This window comes from Pteropus alecto, unplaced genomic scaffold, assembly GCF_000325575.1.
Source record: "Pteropus alecto unplaced genomic scaffold, ASM32557v1 scaffold7, whole genome shotgun sequence".
Classification (NCBI taxonomy): Eukaryota; Metazoa; Chordata; class Mammalia; order Chiroptera; family Pteropodidae; genus Pteropus; species Pteropus alecto.
This window is the reverse complement of record NW_006494614.1, coordinates 59,032,982-59,059,132: the sequence shown is the minus strand read 5'-3', so window position 1 is coordinate 59,059,132 and position 26,151 is coordinate 59,032,982. Positions and strand designations below refer to the sequence as shown.

At 40.0% G+C, this 26,151-nt stretch overlaps 1 protein-coding gene across 1 annotated transcript in view; it reads right to left on the bottom strand.

The window, feature by feature from the left end:
* Positions 1-7,842: 7,842 nt before the first annotated feature.
* The window catches only part of CDH13 (cadherin 13), a 962,058-nt gene continuing 943,749 nt past the window's right edge, over positions 7,843-26,151 (bottom strand). Inside the window, exons 12-14 of the mRNA XM_015600622.2 lie at positions 18,413-18,646; positions 15,792-16,010; positions 7,843-9,431 (exon numbers count right to left, since the gene is read on the bottom strand). Of these exons, the coding sequence (XP_015456108.1) occupies positions 9,424-9,431; positions 15,792-16,010; positions 18,413-18,646 (461 nt within the window). The 3' untranslated portion in view covers positions 7,843-9,423. The remainder of the gene's footprint in view (positions 9,432-15,791; positions 16,011-18,412; positions 18,647-26,151) is intronic.

Below are 26,151 nucleotides of genomic sequence, written 5' to 3'. Positions count from 1 at the left end.
GCCCCGCCCCTGACCCCGCCCCTAGCCACGCCCCATTCTCAGCCCTGGTGGAAAAAAGGGAAACAAACACTGCATTGCGGCGAACCGGTGAAGGAGTGACCTTGACCTCTTTCTTGGCTCTCTGTTTAAAGGCCGCTCTGGTTTCCTTTGGCCCGTGGGGACTCACTTGCTGGGCAACTTCAAGGTGCCGAGCCCAGGCCTGTGCCGCCGCCTGACTTCCAACAAAACCCCACAATCACCTGAAAGGGAGAAGGGGGTCGGGTCCCGGGAGGGGTAACTGAAGTCCCAGGGCTGAGGGGCGCACCCACCACACCACAGCTGCCCAGCTTCTGGCCTGGTTACGTAAGCTCTCTGTCCCAGTGTTTTTCCTCCTCCCCACAAGGGTTGAGTGGAGGTGCTGGTGCGGTGGGGCAGTTTGTTTTTAGATTTTCCTGATTGTTTTTAGCTTTTAATTTTAATTTAATTATAAAATATGTTCTGGATGGTTCAGAAATCCTACACTACTTTCCAAAAAGCCCCACACCCCCAAGTCAAGAAATATGACCAGCCCTCCAGAAGCCCCTCGGCTCCTTTCCTTTCACTCATACCCACCCACCCACTCACTCACAGGGCGACTGACCAGTGTCTTGACTTTTAACACAGTTGGTTAGTTTTGCCTGTGTTTCAACTTCATATAAGAATCAGGCAGTAAGGCCTCCTTAGTGCCTGGCTTCTTTCATTCAACATGATGTTACATGGTGTTGAGTGGGGAAGGTTTCTGATTTGGTCAAGGAGGGAGCAGTGTGCTGGCTTAAGAGACAGGATTTGGGTGTTTAAAGACAGGGCCCTGCTGAGTCGGGTGGTCTTGGGAGTGGATCTCATTGTGGAGACCCACAGGTGGTCTTGGGAGTAGGTCTCATTGGCAAAGGAGTAGGAGAGTCCTTGATTGAAGGCCTGGCATGTCTCCACAACGTTCACATTCCTTATTTAGGAACTGTATGAGGGGTCAGTTCCAGCTTGATTTTAGCTGCAGAGAGGCTGAGGGGAGCTGTAACAGCATCTGTAACAAACCTGGGGGGGTTGGCTGTGGAAGGCATAAGACTGAACTTTCTTCATCAGCCACTTGCTGGCCCCCATTTCAGCCTCTCTCTGTGAGCGCCCTCTCCCCGCCACCCGCCGGATCTTCCTATGATTGATTGTTTTTAACTGGTATTTGGTTAGTGTCTTACCTGATCACTTAAAAAAACATCTCTCAGTGTTTAAAGTTAATCCTCAGACAAACCCTTGTGATATAACTACCACATGTTTACAATGATGAGCAAACAGACACAGAGCAGCTGAAACTCTTAAACCAGGCTGTCAGATTGAGAAGAGAAAGGACCTGAGCCCAGGACTTTCAGACTCTACCTTCTTTTTTTCCAATCATTCTAGAATTCTCTGAGATGTCTGAGTTTAGAGCGGGGCTGCCCGACAGAAGCACCATAGGCATTTTGGATTGGATAATTCTTGGTGGTTGTGGGAGGTGTGGTGTGCCCTGTACATTGTAGGATGTTGAGTGGCTTCTCCGACTTCTACCCTCAAGATGCCAGTAGCAACCACCTACTCAGCTGTGACAACCAAAAATACCTCCAGACACTGCCAAGTGACTCCTGGAGTGGGAGGAATCACCCTCAGTAGAGGATCAATAGCTTTAGAGGGATCTATGAACATTGACTAGAATCCTGTTCACTTGTTATACATGTATGAATTTATTTTCACTTCGGCCATTTCTTGAGAAGTTTTCTCTGTATATATTGAGATTGAAGGTTGGTGTGTTATTTTCCTAGGGCCGTTAGTTGGCTGAAAACAAAAACTTATTGTCTCACAGTTTTGGAGGCCAGAAGTCTGAAATCAAGGTGTCAGTAGAGTTGATTCCTTCTGAGGATTCTAAGAGAGAATCTGTTCTGTGCCCTGCTCTCAGCTTCTGGTGGCTGCTGGCAATTCTTGGCATTCCGTAGCTTGTAGATGCATCACTCCAATCTCCGCTTCCATCTTCACATGGCCTTCTCCCTGTGTCTCCCTCTCTTCTTCTTATGGAGTAGGAGCCCACCCTATTACAGCATGACCCCATTCTAACATTGTATATGCAAAGACCCTGTTTCCAAATAAGGTGCCATTCTAGGGTTCTGAGGGTTAGGGCTTCAACATGTCTTTTTTTGAGGGGGACACAATTCAACCATAACAGCTGGTAAAGTCACACCATTTTAAATTTGTATCATGCTTGGTATGTGATAAAGTGTTGACATGAACCTCTAGAATCATTTAGTTAGTGAGTAGTCAATGCTGGGTGGGATTTCAGGCCTTCTCACTGTGGACTCCAATCATTGGGGCTCCCACACCCAGCAAAGTAGTCTGGACACCCACACTCTAGATTTCTAGACACATCTGGCTTATGGTCATGAGTAACAGAGAACATGAATTAGCATTGGGAACTGGAGTTGTGTGTGTGTGTGTGTGTGTGTGTGTGTGTGTGTGTGTGTTTCTGTCAGGAGACTTGAAATCTTTTTTATACTGATTGACATTTTCTTTACATAAAGAGTAAGCAAACATGACACTTCTTTAGTGAAAACTTTTTTTTTTTTTGCACTTAAACAGACATTGTAAAGACCAATGTCTTTTAAACAGCTGCTTTATGCAAAAGCTTCACTAATTTTTAGTCATGGCTGATATACTTACTTTATGGGGTTGACACACTGAACCTAACTGAATATTGTTCCATTAACAAAACTACTGTATCATGTGTAAGGCACTAGTAATTAACCTTTAAAACTGGTTTTGAACAACCCTCATTTTAAACCTTTAAAAAGTGTCATAGATGTCTTTTCTTCTCTTAGCATTCTTTTTAGCTCTTTCTAGACTAATTATGTAGCTGAAGTAATTCTCTTTTCCCCTTTCAAGGTGGTTTGGTTTTGCATGAGATTAATACAGTACTTTTATAATTGTTCTCCGGTTCAAGCTGGGCCATTCTCAGCTTGAACTCCTCCTTTCCCAGATCTGCACTGAGGAGGTGTGGTGTACACGTGTGACTACAATGAAGTGCGGTGTGTGTGCGTGCCTTGTGTAAGCAGAGAAGGAATGATTAGCGCTAGGCCTTAGACAACTTTTGATTCGTCCTTTCCCCAGTTTCACCTGCATCAGCTCTGTTGTTACCCAACCTTGGTGTGAGTTGCAGTTTACCTGGTTTGCTTTTCTCCCAGGTTGCTGAATGCAGCTGCTGAGAATCACATACCTGCTGGTGTCACACTACAGCAGTTTCAGGATATGATGCCTCATCTTTCTAGTGGCCTGGGCTGTGCTCACTCCCACTCCTTAGTGGACATTTCAAACTTCTTCAGTCTCTTCAAGCCCATAAATATAAATAGGTAAAACATCTGGCCCATAGGAGGCACTTATTAAATATTTGTACCATTCCTCTCCTTTTTTTAGGGATCTCACTAATCTTCTTGCTATCTATCCTCTCTCTCTCTCTCTCTCACTCTCGCTCTCTTTATCAACTATCTATCTATCAATCATCTATCTACCTATCTTTCATCTATCATCTATCTATATCTACCTATCTATCATCTATCTATCTATCTATCTATCTATATCTATCCATCTATCCATCTATTTTTCATCTATCATCTATCTATATCTACCTATCATCTATCTATTAACTATAATATCTATTTGTCATCTATCTCTATATCATCTATATCTATCATCTATCTTCCATCTGTCTATGTATCATCTATCATCTATCTGTTAACTATCATCTATCTATCTATCTATCTATCTATCTATCTATCTATCTATCTATCTCTATATATCTATCATCTATCTCTCTTTATATTATCTATATCTATCATCTATCTTCCATCTATCTATCGATCATGTATCTATCAATCATCTATCTATCTGTCATCTATCTATCTATCTATCTATCTATCTATCTATCTATCTATCTATCATCTGTCATCACCATCATGTATCTATCATCTAATATCTATCATCATCTATCTGTCTCTTCCAAATTATAGGATCTGACTGTTATGAAAAAAGAGGAAAAGAGTTAACTGTTAGTCAGGCAGCACTTGGTTTCAGTCTTGGTCTTTAAGCATTACAGGCCAACCAGAGCATCGTTTGAAAAAGTATCTCTTTGTTCTGTGTTTCAACTGTACTCAAGATGGTCTAAGACCAAGTAATACATTAAATCCCAGATAACTTTTATTTAAATATTTCACAAAAAGTTACAAATTTCTTTGCAACTATATTAACAAATCAAATGTTAATTTACGGCTCAGAAACTATAAGCAATTCAGCAACCGGGGCCCAAAAGAATTACATCTGTAATAGAATTAAATATTTTTAAATGGTAAACTTATCCCTTTTGAGTGTTCGTAAAAAAAAAAAAAAATTCCTTTACAATTTCTAAACATTTTTATCTTGGGATAATAATATCTTTATCTTGGTGTTAATATTTAACACTAGAACCATGTGAATATGTGCATGACGGCACATAATTTTTTTCATATAGCCTTCATTTTTAACTCTTTAATAATCTGAATGCATGTATGTTATAGATAAAAAATGACTTTATTACTTTCTAAAGGAAAAGCTTCAAAAAAGTAGTGGAAAATGGAAAATTTCAGCAAACACTTATAGTGCTTGTTTGAGCCACTTTCTCAAAGGCTTTATAACTTCGTAGGGAAAATTATTGTATTTTAACCACATTCATTGCTTCTCAGCTAACACTTGGGAGCCAAATAAAATGGTTTGAAGGCTTATCAAGCTCAGCAACCCTCCAACGATTAATGTTATGATAGTGATGTAGCATGAATGATAGGAAGAGGCTCTTCTGCCTACTGAATTTGGTGAATATCTAAATTATTTCTGCTTAAATTATACTTATTCTTAACTTATGGAATTAAAGTCCTTGTTCACACATCATTCCCACCATTTTCTCTTTCTCTACATATTTTGTACATGCTTTTATGTAAACACAGTCAAAACTATAAAATTTTTTTAGTAGTGGGCTAACCCATTAGCAATAGAAGATATAATAAGGGTAACATATTTCATAGCAAAAGAATTGTTAATTGCTTTAGATGAAAACATCTTATTAGATTATGAGAGGTAGATTCCAATCTTAAAAGCCAGATGAGAATAGAAGATGGGATGCATCATCTTTGTGAAAGGTCTAGCCAGAGTATTAGATTATTATAGTTATTATCATCATTATTATTTAGTAGTTAAACAAAAAGGTAGTTCGTTCTTTCTGTGTTCACCTTTCTCTCAGTGTGATATACCTGATGATCATGCTTAAGTCAACCACACGTGGATAGATTAATGTGCTATGTCTGCAAAATCAGAAACTGCTTGAAGATCCTTTAGAATTTGTCTACAGCTAAGGACACTGTACGTTCCTGAAGATCCCACACCACTTTCTCCCTCAGCTTCCCCTCCCCTCAGTTGGTTTGGCAGAGACTGGGTACTTGGGAGGATGTGAATTTTCCTTTGGATAACTGAGATATATAATTAATCTGGTAGAGCCCCTCGTGTACCTGCTAACAAGTCAGAGAAGGGAAGGGAAGAAATACTTAAGAAAATTATAATATCTTGTACAGGAAACATTTCTAAGGTTCCATATTAATTTAGAATAGTTTTAACACTCTTAACAGAAAGTTAAGAAAAAGTAGGTCGGTTTAGTTGGTCTGAACAGATAGTCATGCTAATTAGGGCTTCACATGAGGGTTTTCTGGTCTGTAGACATTTTGTCTGGTTTTGCAGCAGAGTTGGCAGTGGCACTGTGACACAGTGGGAATGACATGAGCCCTGGAACTAAATGCCCTGGGTTCTGGTTCTGGAGGCCACTTACCCCGAGTGAGCCATCTGATTTTTCTGAGCCTCAGCTTTCTTTATCTGAAAGTTGGAGAAGAAAAGAGTACTTGCCTCATAAGGTTGTTTTCAGAATTCAATGAGTTACTAGGAATAAAGATTTTGTACAGTGTGGGCACATAATAAGCAATAAATCTAAATCATCATTACCATCATCATCAATTGGATTTTTGTACCTTGCTCATACTCCCCAGGAGAACTGTAGACTTTTCTTCAGAGTCACCTGGGTAGTTTGTTTATGGGTACAATTGCACTAACCCCAGCATCAAACAAAACTTTGTTAATAAGTTTTTAGTTGCCACATCTTAAGTTCAAGACCCAATGTATTTATTTTGGATAAAATACAATCTAATCTATGTCAAGAGTTTGATTGTAAATGGTTATTCCATTTATCAGACTGTTTAAAATGACATTTTGAAAATCTAGAATGACTTATTAAAATTTCTAAAAATATTCTTTAAGAATCAAAGTCTTATTTGATACCTACCATGAAATTTAGCTGGATTTATTTTGCTATGTTCATAATTACAGATGTTGGTTGAGAGGGCAGGTACATCTACCTGAAATGATCTTCATTTGGAGAGAACTGGAGTATTAAAGGTAACTTTTATCAAAATTAGAAAATGTTTTCATGTTCTTATTAAAACAAATTATCCCAAATAATTAATCATATGTAAAATGGGGATAAAATGTAACTTTTAATGAACTAAAGTGGTTGAAGTATTAATAAAAAGTGAAGAAGGTGTGACTGTTCACTCAATGGAAAGAAAACCCTCAGTCTTGAGGTCAGTAATTGGGAAAAGTGATTTCTGGCTCTTGACTTTTTTTCCCCAATAACTTGGACTACAATAAAATGCATTGGTAATAAAGACATAACATTTTGATTCCATTTTGCTTTTAGGAAATAAGGTAAATGGATTCTAGCAAGTTAAAAAACATCCTGTGACTCAGGAAGTACTACTACGCTGGCTTCTAAGAATTGGTCTATTTCTTTTGAAATGATTAGCGAGAACAACATAACAGAAATATCTCTGAATTGATAAGAGCTCTGGGGACAGGGAAGATACTTAAACAGGGGCAAATTAAGGCATATGCTACTTGTTAATGAAGTATGCACTTTATGCCTATTTTTCTGTATTCTCAGTTAAGCTACTGACTTGATTTCTCTTTTTCAAGAGAAAAATACCCATTTAGAAAGTGTAGGAGAATCTCCTGGCTTGAGAGAAAAGGAGGAGTCTCTACTTTTTAATTTGAGCAAGTGTCATAGATGGGTCACTTGATATCTGTATTTCTCCCTACGGATGGCCCAGGTTCATGAAGGGAGGTGAGCTTTTGGACTGTTAGCTGATGGGTCAGGCTACCAACCACCTGGCCATCTGAGCATGGTCCTTGGTTTGTTCCAGGGCGAGCAGCCTCCCCCTGCCTTGTGGGAAGAAGGGGAGTGAGGTCCACCAGGGAGACACGAGGCTGCATCCTATAAAGCCAGAAATGGACGTCTTGTCAAGTGTGAATGTGCAGGCTTGGATCCCCTTGCCCCTGAGCTTACTCCATGTACTTGTGGAGAACCACTGTGTCACGTTTGGGATGTGGCATCTTCTGACTGAGCAACAGGAATTGTTTGAGAAAAAAAACACCCACGTCCAGTGTACAGATGGTTGTGACTATGTGTCATGCAGTCATCAAACTGAGATGATCTTGCTCTTCTTTAAGTATGCAATCATCTTCACAGCCAATTGTGAGATGCTTAAATTGTTCATGATGGTGGATAAGATGAGTGCGTTGCTCAAGCTGTGAGCGGGTGCTTCTGGCTTTATAGACTTACCTAACAAGAGCTGTATGGGGGACCCCAGATGGTTAGTCAAAATTGTGAACTTGCACTAAAACAAGACTCAGCATCAGTGACAGTAGACACAACATAGGAATCAGAGAAAAGCTGTTGTCCAGCAGTTTTAACCACCAATACCCATTTATTTTAATGGAAAAAAAAGTCTGCATTCTATATGCTCCAAAAAGATTTACTATTGAAACAAATACAATATATGGAACTCTATCGGCATAATTTTACTACAATAAAGACAACATATGACTTCTACTTCCTACAGAAGGCAAACTGAAAAGCACAGATGCAAACATAGATTGCATAAGAAAGCGTGTGTGTGTGTGTGTGCGTGTGTGCGCGCGTGGTTAAAAACCTTTAGTAAGCAACTGCATTAAAATATGCTAAGACACTTACCTTACCCTAGTTTGTGGTGAACTCTAATAAAAAGCCACAGGCTGTCGCTAGTTTTATCTGATAGAAAAATTTGGTGTGAGCTTTGACGGTTCATTTACAGTTTATCAACAAGAAGATAATCTTAGTACGAGCACTAACTTTCCTCTTACTTTTACATGCTCACGGAATAAAAATCAATTACTTTTCATACATAATGAACATCTTTTATTTTTAGGTTTGCAAACAACGGTAGTCAATTCACACAAAAGGGTACTTTTAAAACTACCTGTATTTACTCTATCTTATGCATGTATATATGAAACAAATGATGTGTATGTGCATAAGTGTATGTCTATACATGTGGGCATATATATGTATACACACGGTACCTGTTGACCTCATCATTTACATGTGTGACCTCCATGATGACACTTGCAATTGTACATATACCGAGAGGGAGAGATTCTCTGCTGTGATCTGTGTCCCCGTTAAGAACCAGCGGGACTGTGGATTCAGGACACGTACAAATGCACACAGGTGTCCATGAAAGAATATTGCAGCCCTTTTTCCCGCATTTGATGGTAAAATTTCCTGTTCTGCTCTTCGCCGCTTTCACTCTGGATCATGGCATATGATTGGCAGTGAAAACTGGTTATAGTCCTCGGACTAAAGAGAAAAGACTTCTGTCTCTGCTCTCCCTCTCTGTGGACCTGCCTGCTGGTTGTGGCAGTGCCCAGACTGAGTGTCCAGACTGAATGGGATGGTGGAGAAGCGTCAGCTGTGGTCTGCGTTAGTGCTGAATGTGCTGCTGAGGCCCTGGAGGGGTCAGCTGTCGTGGCTTCTATCCCTTCTTTGTTTAGCCTCTTAAGGAAGAATAACATATCAAAACTAGGCTTCTCCTGTATATTCTCTCTCTATAAATACTGGGTATATACACATACAGATACTCATACATATACAAATAGTAACCCACAGACAAAGCCGGATGTGTGGAGTGCTAACTAGCAACATGGCGACACATCAGAAAAAGTAGTCGTTGTTTCTGCTCCCAGAAGGTCAAGTTATATGCCATGATCTTTAAACATTCAGGGAAAATTCAGAGGGTTCCATTAATTAAAGGAGAAAGGAAGATGCTGTCAAAATGATGAAGTACAGACTAAGTGAAATTGCAAAGAAAATGAAAATCTGGAGCAATTGAGGCCTAGTTGTGAAGTTCGAGAGCTGTAAACGGCAATCTTCAGATTTGGATTTTTTTTTTTTCCTTTTTTCCTGTTGCTATGGAAACTTGGTAGTCAAGCTTCAGATGTCAGGAGTTCTCACAGACCTGAATGGCAGAGATTCAGAGTTAAGTCAAGAAAGATCTCAATTCGATTCAAAACATTTTAGCTAAATACTAGATACGTGATTGACAAGCTGTAATAAATGCATTTCTAAACATTGCACTATCTTGAAGAAAAATTCTTTTCTTAAGTATAACATTCGAAGAGAGAATGAATAGTTCTGCTGGTTTAGGTCTTCAAAAGCTAGACTTCTCCCAAAATGCTTAATGTCAAACACCTCATCGCAGACCAGCAGCGGCTATTACCTCTGCTACCACTGAGCCCTATCTCTCGCACGTGAGCCCAGCGCTTGGCTGTTTTATGAACAAGTTGACTTGGTAGTTTAGAGACTGACGATCATCCCAGATTTTTTTTTTAGTAACAGACAAGAGCAAGATAGCTATTGGTGGTTCTTCAGACATAGTGTATTAGTTTCCTAGGGCTTCTGTAACAAATGACCACAAACGTAGTGGTTCAAACAACACAAGTTTATTCTTTTACGGCTCTGGAGATCAGAAGTCCCAAATGAGTCTTATGGGGCTAAAATCAAGGTGCTGGCAGAGCTGTGTTCTTTTGGAGGCTCCAGGGGAGAAGCCTTGCTTTTTCCAGCTTCCACAGGCTGCACGTATTTGGCTCATGGCCATTTCTGCCATCTTCACGGCCTGAACGGTCTTATTAAAGTTTACTGAGGTTGCCAAATCTATGGTTATTCTCTAGGTTGCACACCAGCCTGGGGTCCTCCATTTGGCCTGATGATAGTGTGAATGGAAATAGGTCGGTTCTCTGACATTTTTGCTTAATTATTATATCCCGAATTTGTACAGGGAACTGGTACCACCAAATCTTGTGTTACAATAAAAAAAAAATTAAACATCGAAAGGTCAGCCTACGATGTACATGATCCTACTTCCAGAATGAACTGATCACTAGAACTATAATGGGTTATTACTCTCTAAACCTTGGGCCTTTTCATTCAAAACCTGTTGAGGGGTGGATTAGTATGTAAAACTCACCCCCCTACTCTGCACCTCATTACTTTTAGAGGGTTAACCTGTCATTTATCTGTTTGAAAAATTTAAAGCAGTTTCTCTAAATTCTGGATAAAAAGTCTTTGTAATGGGACTCATGTATAAACAAGGTGATATTAAGGTTAAGGGTTAAAGCTGTTTTATAGAAAGGGCCATGGAAATTAATAAGCTAATTCAGATGCAATTTTTCGTTGTTATTTTCTACACCCAGGGACCTTTATATTGTTTGACAAGTGAATTCCTTTGCATTCACTTCGTATTCATAAAATATCTGGGATGATCATCAATCACTAAACTACCAAGTCAACTTGTTCATAAAATAGCCAAGCTCTGAACTCATTTAATATCCTATTTCACTTGAATTTTTCACTGCCCTTGCTACCACTGCCTTAAAAATTCTTTAGTCACTTGGATGCAGGGAATCATATCCTGCAGACTCCTTCATATTCGAAGAAGGATGTGAAAAGAACATATTAAATGACACCACTGATTTTATTTAAAAATACTTTCCAGTGTGGTACCAATAACTTAAGTTTGGTCATTGAGAAAAATAGAAAAAAACTTGGGCTGAATAAAATCCACTAAATGGGGAAGTTGCCAATCCCTGTTTTAAGTCAGTTTAGACTATAACACAAACGATCCTACTTTCTAGGGCTGTTGAGCTGATTACATGAGATCATCTACATAACATGTAAAGCTCTTAGCTTCACATGTGCATAGCAGGCACATAGAAAGCCCCTGGAAGTCAACTATCTTTGTCCACGATTTTGTACCACGGTAAGGGTACAAAGCATAACTTGGGGACATCGCCAGGCAGAGGACTGCCTGCTTTACCTGAGTTTGGTGCTTCTCCAGGCCCTGTCTCTGCCCATAACACATTTCACAATAAAGAGGAACAAAATGATACAGTCAACAACATGCATTGCATGATTCCATTTATAGAAAATTCCAGATAAGGCTATAATTAGAAAAGGCAGATTGCCTAGGATCTTGTGAAGGTCCTAGGGGGAGAATTATGCACCCCACAATGTCATCAACATGTAATTTAAACAACAAAATTGGCAGTAAAAATAATTTCATTTACATTTTTTATTACTTTCAATGTCATTAGTTTTATTTCCTTTATATTTAGATGTCAAAGAGAGAAGTGCAGATCTCTCAGTTTAATTCTCAGTTGCAATAAAGCCATCTACAGTATCATAATAAACTCAAATGTTTTTATTATCTTTTTCTATAAGGGAGGCAGTCTAATAGTGAATGCTGGCCTCACTGCTTACTCACTTGGGCCCTTGGGACCTTTCTGAGTTTTCAGATTTATAAAGTGCAATAAAATCACCAAGCCAATGAAGAAAATAGACAGAAAAGCCACGGAACATCAGGGTGTTTGGTTAATGCAGTCTGCTTGGACCTGAATATTATTTGACGGGAGGAGAAAACCCCTTTTTTTTTCCTTCCCACGTTATGTGATGCAGATTTATGAAGAATGCTTTGAAGAAGGTATTGGCACACTTTTTCTGTAAAGGACCAGATAATGAATATTTCAGACTTTGCGGGTCTTATGGTTTCTGTGGTAACTACTCAATTCTGAAAGCAGATACAGACAATACGTAAATTAATAGATATAGATGTGTTCCAATAAAATTTTATTTACAAAAACAGGACACGGGACAAATTTGGTCATTGGACCATAGTTTGCCAGCTCCTGCTTTAAAGAAAAATCAAATAGATTCATCCAGATCCCAGATTCTTTCAAGGACAGTGGTTGAGTTAGGAAGTTATCTTACCCTTGCACTTGATAGTCTAGTTTCAGTCCTTTTAGAATTCCCACCTGCCCTGCCGCCCCATTTTGCTTATGGTTTACTTCCCTTTCTGTGCAGCCTCTTGTCAACATCATGTTAGTATTGGCACAGGTGGGTTGGCCACTTTGACTTCTGCTTTTAGGAGACAGTGTCTGAGTCACAGGACACCCAGGGTTACTTATTTTTGTTAGCTCTGACCAAGTTTCTCACATGTCTTATTAGATACATCCATTTTTTTTTTTTTTTTTAGGAAGAACATCTTGGGCTAGATATATAATAAAACAAGAATCTTTTTATTTGGCAGGCACCTCTAATGTTCAAATGGACAGTATTAAATAACCTTATGCCTTTTATATAGGGCCAGACTCATGTTTTTTTTGAAGTCAAATAGGTGAGTGGTAACACCTGTTCGTCATTGTTTTTTTGGGCTGAAACTACCTGTCTTGTGGTGCACAGCACTAGACAGGGTCAACCCAGTACCTTTCCAGCTATGTAGGGAGATTCAAAGCTCCTTTTTGAGGATGGTTTCGGCTTTACCTCCAGATACCCTTACCTGCAGTGGGATAACCTGTCATGCTAGAGAGGATGGCTCTCCATTTATGTGAAACAAAAGCACATTTGATCTCTCAAACATGTTATACATGCATCTGTTTTTTCTCAGTGATACTATTTTGAGTATAAAATGAACATGAGTTCTTTAGGAGTTATCGGGCCATTCTGCTTTGCGTTAACTGATCTAAGAGCTCAGTGGAGGGAGATGAGAAGTGGGTAATCTTTGGGAACATGCTCGTTATTGATATCTGCAGGCCAGGGGTCCCCAAAATATGGGGCACAGGAAAATCTCTTGTTTGTAAGAAGAAAATACTGCTACCTTTATTAATATTGCTTTTAATATAAACGGATTGTCTTACTAATATGTAATATATGGATTGGTAGTACCAGACGTGTGTATTATTGTAAAATATATTGTTTAAAAATATCCAAACCCAGAGTCTGTGTGCTGAAGGCCACTGTCACCTGGGATGTTGCTTTTACAGGTTGGACAGGCGTGGGAATCTGTATTTCAGCAAGTAGAGAGAGGAAGTCTCCATTTCAAAAACTCACTAAAGTCTAGAGTAGCTGATAAGTGAGTAGTGTCCTGCAGTGCAGGGATCCCTAACCCCTGGTCCATGACCAGTACTGATCCAGTGTCCTGTTAGGAACTGGGCCGCACAGTGCAAGGTGAGCGGTGGACCAGCGAACGAAGCTTCATCTGTATTTGCAGCCGCTCCCCAGCACGAGCATCCCAGCCTCAGCTCCACCTCAGATCATCAGGCATTAGATTCTCATAGGAGCACCGGTCCCTGGTGCCAGAAAGGTTGGGGACCACTGCTGCAGTGCCTTAGTTCTTCAAAGGGATGTCATTGAGAGTCAGGCTTTGATATTGTATAATTGGATTTATACTGGGTGATGTGTGAGTGTCCACTCATGATCTTCTCTTTATGTACACAACACACACAATTGTGCACACATATAACACATGCAACACATGTATGCATGTATAACACATGCACACACATAACTTGCACATATGCACACACATATTTTATTTCTTTACAAGCACGTAGGAGGTATTACTCTCTTATTAATCCAGACTCTGCTTTATGTGAATTCCAATTGCTCCTAGAACCCAGACCCAGTACTGGGCTCACCGTCTGACTAGTGCTCACTTGAGAAGATGGTGGAAAACAGATTCTACATGCTTATTACAATAGAGTTGGTCACAGCAGGACATTATAAACAATCCTAATATGTCTGTTGATAGAGGAATACATTGCATATTCATACAACAGGATACTCTTCAGCAGTTAAAATGAATGAACTAGTGTAGCAGTAAACTATGGCTGGTGAGTCATAGTGTGTTTGTATGACTTTCAAGCTAAGAAGTAGTAAAAAACAGAAGATGGAAATAAATTAAAAAAAGAAAATAAAAAGGAATATGTGATAGAGACCTGATGTGGCCCACAGAGCCCAAAATATTTGCTCTGTCCCTTCATGGAGAAAGTCTGCTGACCCCTGAACTAGAACAATATAGATGAATCTTGGAAATGTGATGGGGAGAGGAAGAAAAGCAAGATGCAGAATGTCATGTTCAATATAATACAAATTTCATGAAGTTTTCAAACTGCACAAAATAAAACTATGTGTGTGTGTGTGTGTGTGTGTGTAGTAAAAATATAAAACAATGTCAGGCGCACTCTAACTCATGATAGCTATTGTCTCTGGGGAGAGAGAACAGGAAAGGAAACCAGGAGAGGAACATAGGGAATTTCACCTTATGCGTGACATTTTATTTCTTGAAGAAAAGGGAAAAGAGAAGAAAGCTAAGAAAAAGAAGAATTCAAGACTGAGAGAGGGGAATATATCACGTCAATGACTCCCACTGCAGACAAGCCAGGGGTTATAAGTAGCCATGAATCCCCTTGTGGATTGTAGGCAGGGCCAGCCCAAGCCCAACTCCTGGTAAGCTTTATTAGCCCTTAATATGTGCTTTGTTTTCATTTCACACCTTGGGGTGGGAGACAATCTTTACTTATGCTAGTGTGGTGTGCATCTGTCTCAGACATGTGTGTACTTCCTTCCTTCCTTTTTTCCTTCCTTTCTTCCTTCCCTCCTTCCTTCCTTTTTTCCACCGAGACACTTACTGTAAGATCTTTTCCTCCTTAGTTCTACCCACAGGATGCGGACCCAGCATAGAGCTTTATACACAATGTTGAAATATAGAATTTCCTGTTGACCCTATTTGCCGCTGTCACCAGGATATAATAACTTTTGTTATTTTCCTTTCTAATCATCAATTTCTCAACTTCCTAATTCAAAATTACATCAATAACCTTGCAACACATCAAAATGTAAATACCGAGGCCCAAAAGGCTTTTGAATGGCATTAGCTATATATAAATAATTGCTAAGGTTAAAATTGGACTAGTATTCAACAAATAGGAAATATTTGATATACATATCTATTAATTTTATACTTATATCTATATTACTAGGCATAATAATTCATTTCTTTAAAATAATGCTTCATTATATTATAGCTCTTACTACCTGTCAGTGAAAAAAATGATGTGCGAATTATCTCTCTTCTCCTATGGCCAAACTTCCATTCACGAATTCTCATGATTGTTCTTAAAAAGGTATAGTGTCTACTTGAAAAAGATTATTCCACACAATGTAGAGAGGTATTGAAATAAGGCCTTGGCAGACCAGTTAACTAATCTGGGCACATTTGTATTAGCTCAAGTTCAGTGGCATCTGCAGGAATGATAGCGAAGAGTACCTTTGCTCACAATTGCTAAGTTTAGTTGGCAGGGAGATGTTAATATGCCCTTAAATACTGGAGCACTTTTACATGTAACACTTTCTATTATATAGACATAAACTAAAAATAAATGTTCCTCTGGGATAGATTCTTTTGGAAGATATATGGGGGGAAACGGTTTCAGTGAAGTTATGTTTTCATCCTTGTGCATGCACTGGAGTTAGGCTGACTTACAAGCTAAACTGAAGAGAGAGATGAGTAGGACTGAGGCCAGGCTGAAATGCAGAGCCCCCGCTGCGTTGCAGTCCACTTTGGAATTCTTGCAGGAACACACTTGTACCCTGAGGTCTGTGATGTTCGTCATGGGTGGTTTCCCTGAATCTGTCACGATGATGGGCAGGTGGTAGTTTGCTTTGTTCAGATTTTGAAGGAGGCTTACCAGGGCGTGCGTGTCTACGAGGAAAAGGAAGAGCTTCATGAGAGAGGATCGGGCCTTTCCAAATAAAAGAGTGAAGACCCATAAAACGGGCATTGCGTTCTGTTTATAAGCACGACAGTGTTTACATGTAAATTCATTATTATCAAATAAAAATATAAATTCAGTTCCTCAGTTGCACTAGCCACATTTCAAGTGTCTGTCAACCACATGTGGCTGGTGCTACCATACCAGACAGCCCCAGACAGACGGTTCCACTATAACAGAGTTCTGTGTCTCAGGGCTTTTGTAATCAATTTCAAGGGGACCTGCTTTTGTGAAGATGATGGAGTATCAAGAACTCCACCCTGCAGATTTATTATACCAATAAAGCCATCCTCACAAACACCACATTCAATACCTAGAAAAAATATTGTGAAAATTCACTCTCAAATGATCACATCGTACACCTTAAATATATACAATCTTTGTCAATTATACTTTAGCGAAGCTGGAAAAAAATTAAAAAAATTATCATCTCAGAGCATTTTTATGTAAGAATCCAAATTCAAATAATCAAAATAAATTCTTGGACCTGAAAAAAAAAAATCCACTCACTCTATACATGGGCTGGACTCCTGTGTGTTGCCATGGGGATGAATTCAGTAGTCTTTATCAGTCCTCAGCCCATAGCCCTAGATTTGGGTGGGAATCCACAGCACAATCCACAACATAGAGACTGGGTCCATGTTTGGTGGGACCATCTGCCATTATCCAGGCCTCCAGGGCAGCACTCAGAAGTGACCATCCCACCTGGCCACTGTTTTTAGCCTCAGGCTATTCTCTTTCCCATCCCTCAGATGACTAGGGATTTTTGCTTGTTTTAAACTACTCCCTTCTGGGCATAAACAATGCTAAGTATTCAGCAAAAAATTTTGGGGCAAGAAAAAGAATTTAGAAGGCACCTTATCTATTCGATAAAACCAGGAGGGAAAAGAGAGGGTGATGACATGAAAACAAAAACAGATGAAGTATTATCCTAAGGTGACAGCAGCAGATATAACCGAGGTAGATAATTACCCCAGTGAAATGGCAGATTAACTCGAGGAACATTCTCTGATCTCCCTCAAGTTAGACGAGAAACTCTTGAATGAGAAAGTTCCAGTTGGAAAGAACTGGTGATGAGAACTCAAATCAGCTATAGCAACACCTAGCAAATAAAACAGTAACCCCTCAAAGAAGGGAATTGCTGTTTTAATTAAAAATAATCAGTGTAACAAAACCCATTCTTTAAAAAGCAATAAAATAGACAAACAGGCAAATAGAACCAATAACAAGAGAAAGGCACTAATAAAGTGATTTGAGATAAGGTCATAATAATACACATGAGATTTTCTAATAGAAAAATTATGCACAATTGGATAACACATTTTCAAAACTTAATGAAATGGGTAATTCCCCATCTCTCTCCAAAATTCTACCACTGATGCAAGAAGAAGCAGTGACTGAGTCAATGGCAGGAGAAGTCGTTATTGATGACAGAGTGTCTGTCTGAGGTGTGAGTTCTGGTTTTTGGCCTTGGTCCACGGCAAGGTGAACTTAGCAGTGAAGAGGAAAGTGGCCGAGGTGTTATGGATAGAGAGATGCTTTATAATTCTATACGCTGGTGTTTCATTCTTAATAAAGTACATAATAAACATTGTGCCAAGGTTTGAATTTTCTTGCCCACGTGGAAAGGTTGGTAGGAAGGGACATTGCTTGAGAGTTTCACAAATGAGAGACAAGATAGATGAAAGAAGATATCAAAGTTGAAAGTGAAAGCCAAGGATTTGAAAGAAAAGCCAAGGTCATTACACAGACTAAGTCAATTCTGAGGAGGTCTGCAGCATGAAATGGAAGATGGAGGATTAGGGGTTAAGACTTTCTAAAGATTCCTGTACTGTTGCCTTTCTTTTCTTTCATCTTTTATGAAAGCAAGCATAGCATGGAAAATCTCTCCAAAGTGCTGGTGAAAGTTAACATAAACACAGTTATCTGAGAGAGGAGCGACAGCTGAGCCAAGATATAAACCTCTGGCTTTTGAAGGCTGAAGACTGGGTGGGTGCGTACGGTACAATGTTGTACAGTATAGGGTGTATAGTATACTGTATACAATTAAACCATATAGGTGGATAGTATATAGTGTACAGAATAGAAAATATAAGAGAGGAAGCAAAAAAGAAAACTTTCATGTTTGCCTTTATAAGGAACTGATATTCAACATTTTTACAAATTGTATTCTTTCGCTGGTGGGAAAATTATAAGTATTCGTAGTGCATAAATAACTTGAAATTAGCCACGTGAGGATACATGAGAGCAGTTTTAGAAACCAAGCTAGGGGAATGAGGCTCGATGCCTCATTAACTATAGAATTAAATGCAGAACATTTAACTGGACTTACTGTTGATCTTGGAGATCTTCCAGACTTTATCAGGAACAGTTTGTTTATGGATTTCAAATTTGAAAGGATCTGTATTTGGGTGAAGATCCTTATCTGACGCTCCCAAAATGACTACACTGAGGTTTTTGGCATCATCGCAGACTTCGGCTACTGTGGGGTAAATGAAGGGAGCATTGTCATTCACGTCTTCCAAGGTTATCAGCAAAGTTCCAGTACCGGTAGCCGGTGGGTTGCCTATGGGAGAAAGGGGTAATGTTAAGACGCAGCTGGTGTAACGCAATGGTAATTTTCCACAGTACATTTCCCCGACGTGCTAGACATCTTTGTTATTGTTAGCAGGGTTGGATCAGGACTAACAGTAATAATTTACATATTTGTATAAAGTTTAGTGGTTTCTGAAGCCTGTTATTGTGTATGAGACTGGTGATTTAAGTTCTTCAGGCTGTATCTTTAGAATGCTGAACTTTTAACGCACAAGTCATACTAACGCATTGAAAGTCACTCAAAGAATGGAGATAACAAATAGGACTTTTCCTTGCTTACCAAAATCAACCTTTAATCTAAGTATCCAAATATTCCCATACGTTGGTGGTACAGCAGGATGGAGATTCCATGAAAGAAGGCCATGTGTGACGTGGAATAGCTCTATAATGACTGGGTAGTTGATTGAAGAGACAGAGTCCTTCTGGGGTTTTCTTTTGTGGGTGAAAAGGGATCTGGCATGGCTGATGGTGCCATTGGGTGCTGGCCTGGCTGGTCTGGCAGCACAGGGCAGAAAGGTGGGTTAGGTACCAGAAACAAAACCACTAACTGGCTCTTGGAGCAGCTGTAGCAATCAAAACATAATCTTTGGGCCTTATGTTTAAAGTCTTACTTTTTCAATATTTTAGCTACTTTCTGAAATGTTTTTCATTTTAGGGAACATTATTTTAAGAAGCCCTGATAATCACCTATGTGATAATGTCTTCCACTTAAAGAAAAGGGTGTTTACTCTTAATAAGACTCAGCATGATTTCATTTACCTGTCTCTAAATTCATTTTTAGTCATCTATGCATTAGAGGTTTGCTCTTGGGACAAACCATTCATTAGTAATTACTATTTTCTGTGAGGAAAGTTAGGGCCAAATTTGCAGGCCACAGATAGTAAGTATATGGATTTGCCTTATTCCAAAAGGATTTGATGCACTTCTAGAGTTAGAGCACTCTAATATTATGCACTAGTACTGACCTAATGTCGGGCTTCCTTTTAGCATGTGGGAATCTTGTCTCTTGTAGGCAGGTGTTTCTCATTTGCACTAAACCAGATTTACAATCTTAATTTTATTTTATCTCATACTATGTTTACTTTTTGAAATGCACATTAAGTTTAAAGGTAAGTTATGAATCACATGGGGGAAGAAGGGTAGTGAATATCTGAGCAAAGAGTACTGGTGTCAAGTGCAGGGCCAGGCCTGGCCTGACAGGTTCTGTTGGTAAAGAAACAATGATTCTTTTTTAACTTCAGTCAGTTTATTACTTACATGGACAGATAAAGGTCGAGTAGGCAAAGGTGGCCCTTGTGCAGGTGACACCAAAACAAGAGGGGCCAGTTGACTGCATCACAAATGAAGGGACACCTTGTCACCGAGGAGCCAATTTCGAGCTGATTGTCAGCAGTTTTATTGTTTGCAGCTGCACCCTAAAGGGTAGGTGGGGGCCTCGTCCCTCATCAGAACTCAGAATAAGGTAAGAAACTGTCTTGTGACAGCCTCCAGGGGACATAGGAAAGTGAGTGGGAAATGGACCACAGCTGCTCCTCACAAGTCTCCCCTGCCCACAGTTCCGGGAGGATCCCGAGACATTCCGCCAGCACTCAAACTGGCTGTGCTCAAGCCTTTACCTGGCCTGTGTGGATCATGCAAAATCATCTGGGGCCATCGTGGGGCTGTCCTCTACTGCAGGGTATATTGAAGGACAGCAAGGGGTTGAGGCTGGAGATGTCTGGGAGGGCACGAGAGCCTTGACTGTCATGACAAATTGCTTGCACTGATTCTACACACTGCACGAAGCCACTGGAAGTTTTTCAGAAAGTCAGTAGAACGATCCGATCTGACTTATTTTTAGAAACACACAATGGTATCGACAGATGTTGGACATGGGAGGTAGGGAGACCAGCAGTTGATTGAGTCATGATGTAGGCAGGAAAGAAATGTCTTGTCTAGGTGAACAGGAAAGAAATGTCTTGTCTAGGTGATTAGGCCCTCAGGTCTGGCTGCCGGAAGAAGGGCAGAGGCCATGAGGAGTGGGAACACAGGTTCAGCTTTGACAGTCCTAGTAGCCCCTATATTCAGTGCGCCACATAGAGTTGCGCAGAGCCAGCACTGAGATAGCCAAGGGGGGAGTTGTCAACACAGATGCTTTTGAAACCTTTCTAGCAAATTAGGTCACCTAAGTGAAAGTGCAGAACAACAGAGAGGTGCAGATGGAAACCCCACAGTTTAAAGAGCAGATGACAGTTTGCAGACGACACAGGGAAGATGAATTGGAAGAGGCAGGAAAGACCAACATTAAATGTGTTGTGATGCCCCAAAGGATAAGGAGTAAAGAGAAGCAATGGGATTTTGGAAGGAGGGTGTTATGGTGACTTTCTGGGGAGAGGTTTCCATGAGCGGGGAAGAAGCCAGCTTGAAGGAAGCTGAGCGGTGAGTCCCGAAGCAGTGAGAACACAATCTTTAGGGGGGACGGAGCTGGTGGAACTTTAAACATATCAATACCCACAGACAGCTCCAGAGTAAATATCCAAATAAATACCTTCTAAGATAGGAACACAAACGTAATTAATCATCAGACGGATGGCTGTTTCTAATGGTGGCAATGTCATCAACTTTTGTTGGAGCAAGAATGCAAAGGAAATGCATAATTATTTTGAAGCTGGTTTTCCAGTGTCAGCTTTAGTCATTTGGTTGAATTTCTTTATTGAAAAATTATTTTTCTCTTTTTATAGAACTAATTGAATATCTCAGAGCAATCCGTTATATTTTTTTCACTCTGAATATATTATGAAGGCATTTGGGAGAATGGATGAGAAGGCATTACGAGTATCTGAAATATGGTTGTTAAGAATTGGCCTTTTGTGAACTTAATTATACAACTGTCTTCAATTTCCTATGTGTTATTCCCAGGCCAGTCTGGTGACGTCTTTTGCTGAAGTCAAATAAAATGAGCTTGCTGTTCTCATTGATAAGGTAGAGTGGATTCTCAAAGTCCTCAGGGACAGAGCCTCTCCCAGATTATATCCGCAGGGTGGATATCCTCAGGATGGAGAAATATCACCATCCAAAATTCAAATGTAATTCAAAATGTAATGATTCTTTGCAAACTCATTTTGCGCCAATAGTTCCAGGTGCCCAGGAAATATTGAAGCGTCTAGGTATTCTCGGCACTCGGCAAAAATCCCTCACCCCCTCTGTTCCATCAGCAAGTCCCAGCCCCCAAGGGACTACTGTGCATAAGCAAATAGCAGAACCAAAGCACGGTTGGGACTGTGCCCTCCTTCATGGATTTTCTATTTCAACAGGAAAAAAAAAAAAAAAAAAAGCCTCAGGTAGAGCAAAACTCCTGAGATACGGCACTAAACTGTACTTCTTCCTTGCAGCTCCCTCAGAGGAAGCCAGGGGCCATGTTCCAGAGTAGTCTTTTAAAGTTCAGAGGAGGTTCCAACATCCGAAAACGTGGAGGGATTGCCTTTTGTTTGCAGGGGCTTCATCTGTATAATGTTAGACAGTGGAAGAACCTCTGAGAAATGAACCATTTCTGTTAGTGGGTTTGAAGTTGAATGGGAGGTGAGTTCCCCTTTGGGAATCTGATGAAGGTCATGGCCCTGCCTCCAGGGAAACGCACCTACATTCACATGGAGGGGTCAGCAGATCCCAGAAGTGCAGCTGTGGGCTCCGTGCAAATTCAGGGCAGCTGACCTGGGACACCCGCTTTGGGTGTGGTGCGGCTGAGGCCCAAAGGGGGTTAGGTTGGGCTCAAAATAACTAGGTGAGTCTCAGGTCTCAGGTCTCCTCTAGAGCAAGTGTCAACCTTTACTTTCTATGTCAGAACTTTTTTACTGAGTAGCTAGATTCTTACAGGCTCTCATTTCAACCATGAAAGCAAACTAAAATTCCTAAACCATGATTTGGGGTTATTGTTATTGTTATTATTATTATTATTTTAATCTTCTTTCCTATGAGCTACATTTTATTGTGATAAAATATACATAGCATCACATTTGCCATTTTAATCATTTTTAAGTATACGGTTCGGTGGCATTAAATACATTTACATTGTTGTGCAACTGTCACCACATTCCATCTTAAGCACTTTTCATCTTCCCCAACTGAAACTCTGTCCCCTTCAGCAACTCCCCATCGCCCCCTGCCCCCAGCCTTTAAATGTTGGTGGATTATTCATTTTGCTTCGAGCTCTCAGGCTGGCAAACAATGGCAAGACACGGGGGAAATGGTGCCTCCTTCCCCTTCCTGCGGATTTGATGACGGAGTCTGTTCGTCTAGAGAACTGTGACTTTAAGACCATAGAGGTGCTTCAGCTTCATGAAGTCAGTGCCTGCCAGAGTCCTCCCGACACTGCCTCTTGCTCCCATTTCTGGCTTTGTCACTCCCAGTCAGCGCTGACAGCTTGTAATACCTGGCAGCATATATATGCCTAAGACGGGACCAAATTGATCCCACTGCTTGATTTCGAACCCAGACAATTTAACCTGCATTTCTTTACTTTGAGTGGTGATAATTGCCCGTGAGATGGTCCAGTTGGTTGCCCATGCTCAGCACCAGGCCTGCTGCCAGCTGAGCTAAACGCTTGGTCTGGCTGGTTCACTGTTTTACACTTGGACTTTAGCGCTCCAGCCTCACTCGGGGCAGAGCTGTGCATTTTCTAAGAGAAGCAGGATCACCTAACTAATGAAAGGTGAGGATTTATGTAGAGAAACTGAACACCTGCTGTTACTTGGAGGAGGAAAAGTCCAAGCAAACCAGATAGGTCGAGGCTTTGAGTGTTCAGGGTCCTACTTTCTAGTTTTCCCTCATTTTCTAGAAGAGGCAATTAGGATTCAGATACGTTAAGTAACTTGTCCAAGGCTCCCATCAGTGTATCGCTTGTTTGAGAGCTGTGGCCTGAAGACATGGTATTCCCAGGCCACATGCTCTCCAGGAGATGGAGAAAGTGAATGGAATGCTTGGTGATTGCAGCTGAGCCAGACGACAGAGCGCAAATTTTTACTATTTTGGTGTTTGCAGTTGGCATCGCTCATTGATAGAAAGGGTAAAAAACAATCTTCATTGCTTTTCTTATTAACATGACCAACACTGTATTGCTTTTGGTGGGAGGCCTACAGAGCCGAAGCCAGTACCCAAGGGAACATGTGTTGCACGTGGGTCTCCGGGACTGCTTTGATGCATGAGTGTGAATGTAATGAGAAATGGGGTAGTTTTTTTTTTCTTTTTTTTGAATCATAGGGATTTTCTTTTATTCAGAATCCTGACCAAACAGGATTCTACTTAGCTAAAAAACACTGAGATTTTTCTGTAGTTTCCATTATCCAGGAAAAAAAATATCTTGTTAGTAAGAGACACAATTAAAAACATAGTCTGATTCTAATTAAAAAAAAAAATACATGATTAGAAAAAGATGACAAAGAAATATGCTGAAACCTAAGTAGTGGTTATCTTTCCAGGTAGTTAATGTTAAAATAATACTTTCATTTAAAAAATTTTCTTTACAATAATGATGATTACTATAATAATCAGAAACAAAAATGTAAACTCAAAAAGTTGCACAGGGATTTAGAAATATGTTTTCCAATTCTACTTTACTTTGTCTCTCACTCTTTGGTTTTTACAATGAATTAATATTTAGTAAATTTACAGAGTTGTGTAACTATCACCACTATCTAATTTTGGAACATTTCTATCAACCCCAAAAGAAAGCAGGGCTCATTTGTACTAACTCTCCTTAGCTGTTTCCAGCCTTAGGCAACCACTAACTTACTTTATCAAAAAATTTGTGTTTTCTAGATATTTCTATAAATGGAATCATACAATATGTGGACTTTCGTGTCTGGCTTTCTGTACTTAGCATAATGTTTCTGAGGTTCGTCCATACTGTAGCATGAATCTCTACTTCATTCCTTTTTGTGACTAAATAATATTCCATTCTATAGATGGACTACATTGTTTATCCACTCAATAGCTGATGAACATTTGGGTTGTTTCTACTTTTTATTTGTTATGAATAGTGCTGCCATAAACAGCTGCCTACAAGGGGCAAGATTCCCACATGCTACAATGTCCCTAGACTGGTAAGATAAGACTCCAAATACGTCCTCTCATGAGAGTTCTCTTAGGAGAATGGGGTCCTGGTCTTGTCACAGTTGGATGGGCTGGCTTTAATATGCAGAGAATGTTAGAATTTCAACAAGAACTTTAGAAGTTAGCTCTGAGAAGTGCAGGAAAGTAGTAGACTTTTCTAGCCACTGGTCCCAAATCTTCCCTGAGCTGGGCCTAGAGGCAAGCAGCACGCGTCTTACCTTGGGAATCATGAGTGCAAGTGATGTTATATGAGGAATAGTGTGCAAAGTGAAGTTGCAGAAGTGCAGGAAAGTAGTAGACTTTTCTAGCCACTTTTCTTCCCTGAGCTGGGCCTAGAGGCATGCAGCACACGTCTTACCTTGGGAATCATGAGTGCAAGTGATTTTATATGAGGAATAGTGTGCAAAGTGAAGTTGCCTATATGAAGAATAAAATGCAAGAAGGGAGAGGAAGAACAAAGAAAAAAGGGAAGCATATTTTTGAGTTCTAGGGGCTCTGAGTACGAGGACTGTTCTCTGCGCTGCTGTGTAACAGGTGCTCAGAAGATTTTTAAGTTAATTTAGGTTGATTTGAAAAAGCTAATGATGTAGTGCTCTTTCCATACATGTAATCATATATGTTTATATAGCCACAGGTTTCCATCTCTATCTTGCTTATATTCTGAGAGTAGTGACTGTGTCTATATTCAAGTCCCCTCTTATCCCACTTGGGAGAGAAAACATGGTGCGTGCATAATATGGGCGTCTATGGAACTGGGGCTCAGAGTGGGAGTCCACAGCAGGGACAAGGAGAGGGACCTTAGCTGGTGTCTCAAGGAAGATTGAGGGCCACATTCTGGGAGGAAATTCAGAAGATGGGCCAATTTAAAAGTAGCCAAAGTCCAGATGTGGGTACCCGAGCAAAGGCTGGGCACCCTAGCTAGTTTTCGAGGCTTGTTTGTAGGGACAAGATGTGTAGGTGGCACAATCTCCTCCCTAATAAGTTCCCTCTGTGTTTCTCTGCATCTGTTGAACCTTTACCAAGCAGCTGTGAGCATATAAATGCCAGATTTTTTTACTGCATATGAACAGGGCTCTAAGCTTACTTTTACCTTTGCTTGAGAGTGAACCAGGGTTTTTCTTTGTAAGGTTATCCTTTGTATTGTTCTGTCCATCACTATGTTCTATTTACTATGGCTTTTTAGTATCATTATTTTGCAAAAATTTTCGGTATGTGCCGCATAAGTCAAAAATTATGTTGCTTTTTAATTTCATAAAACTTGCTTTATTAGTAAAGATATTGCCAATTCCATTTTACACACTGAAAAAATTTAACAGTAAGCCAAGAAAAAACATGGTAAAAATAGATTTGCAAAATATAATGCCAGGTTTCCGTGTGTAATACTTGCTG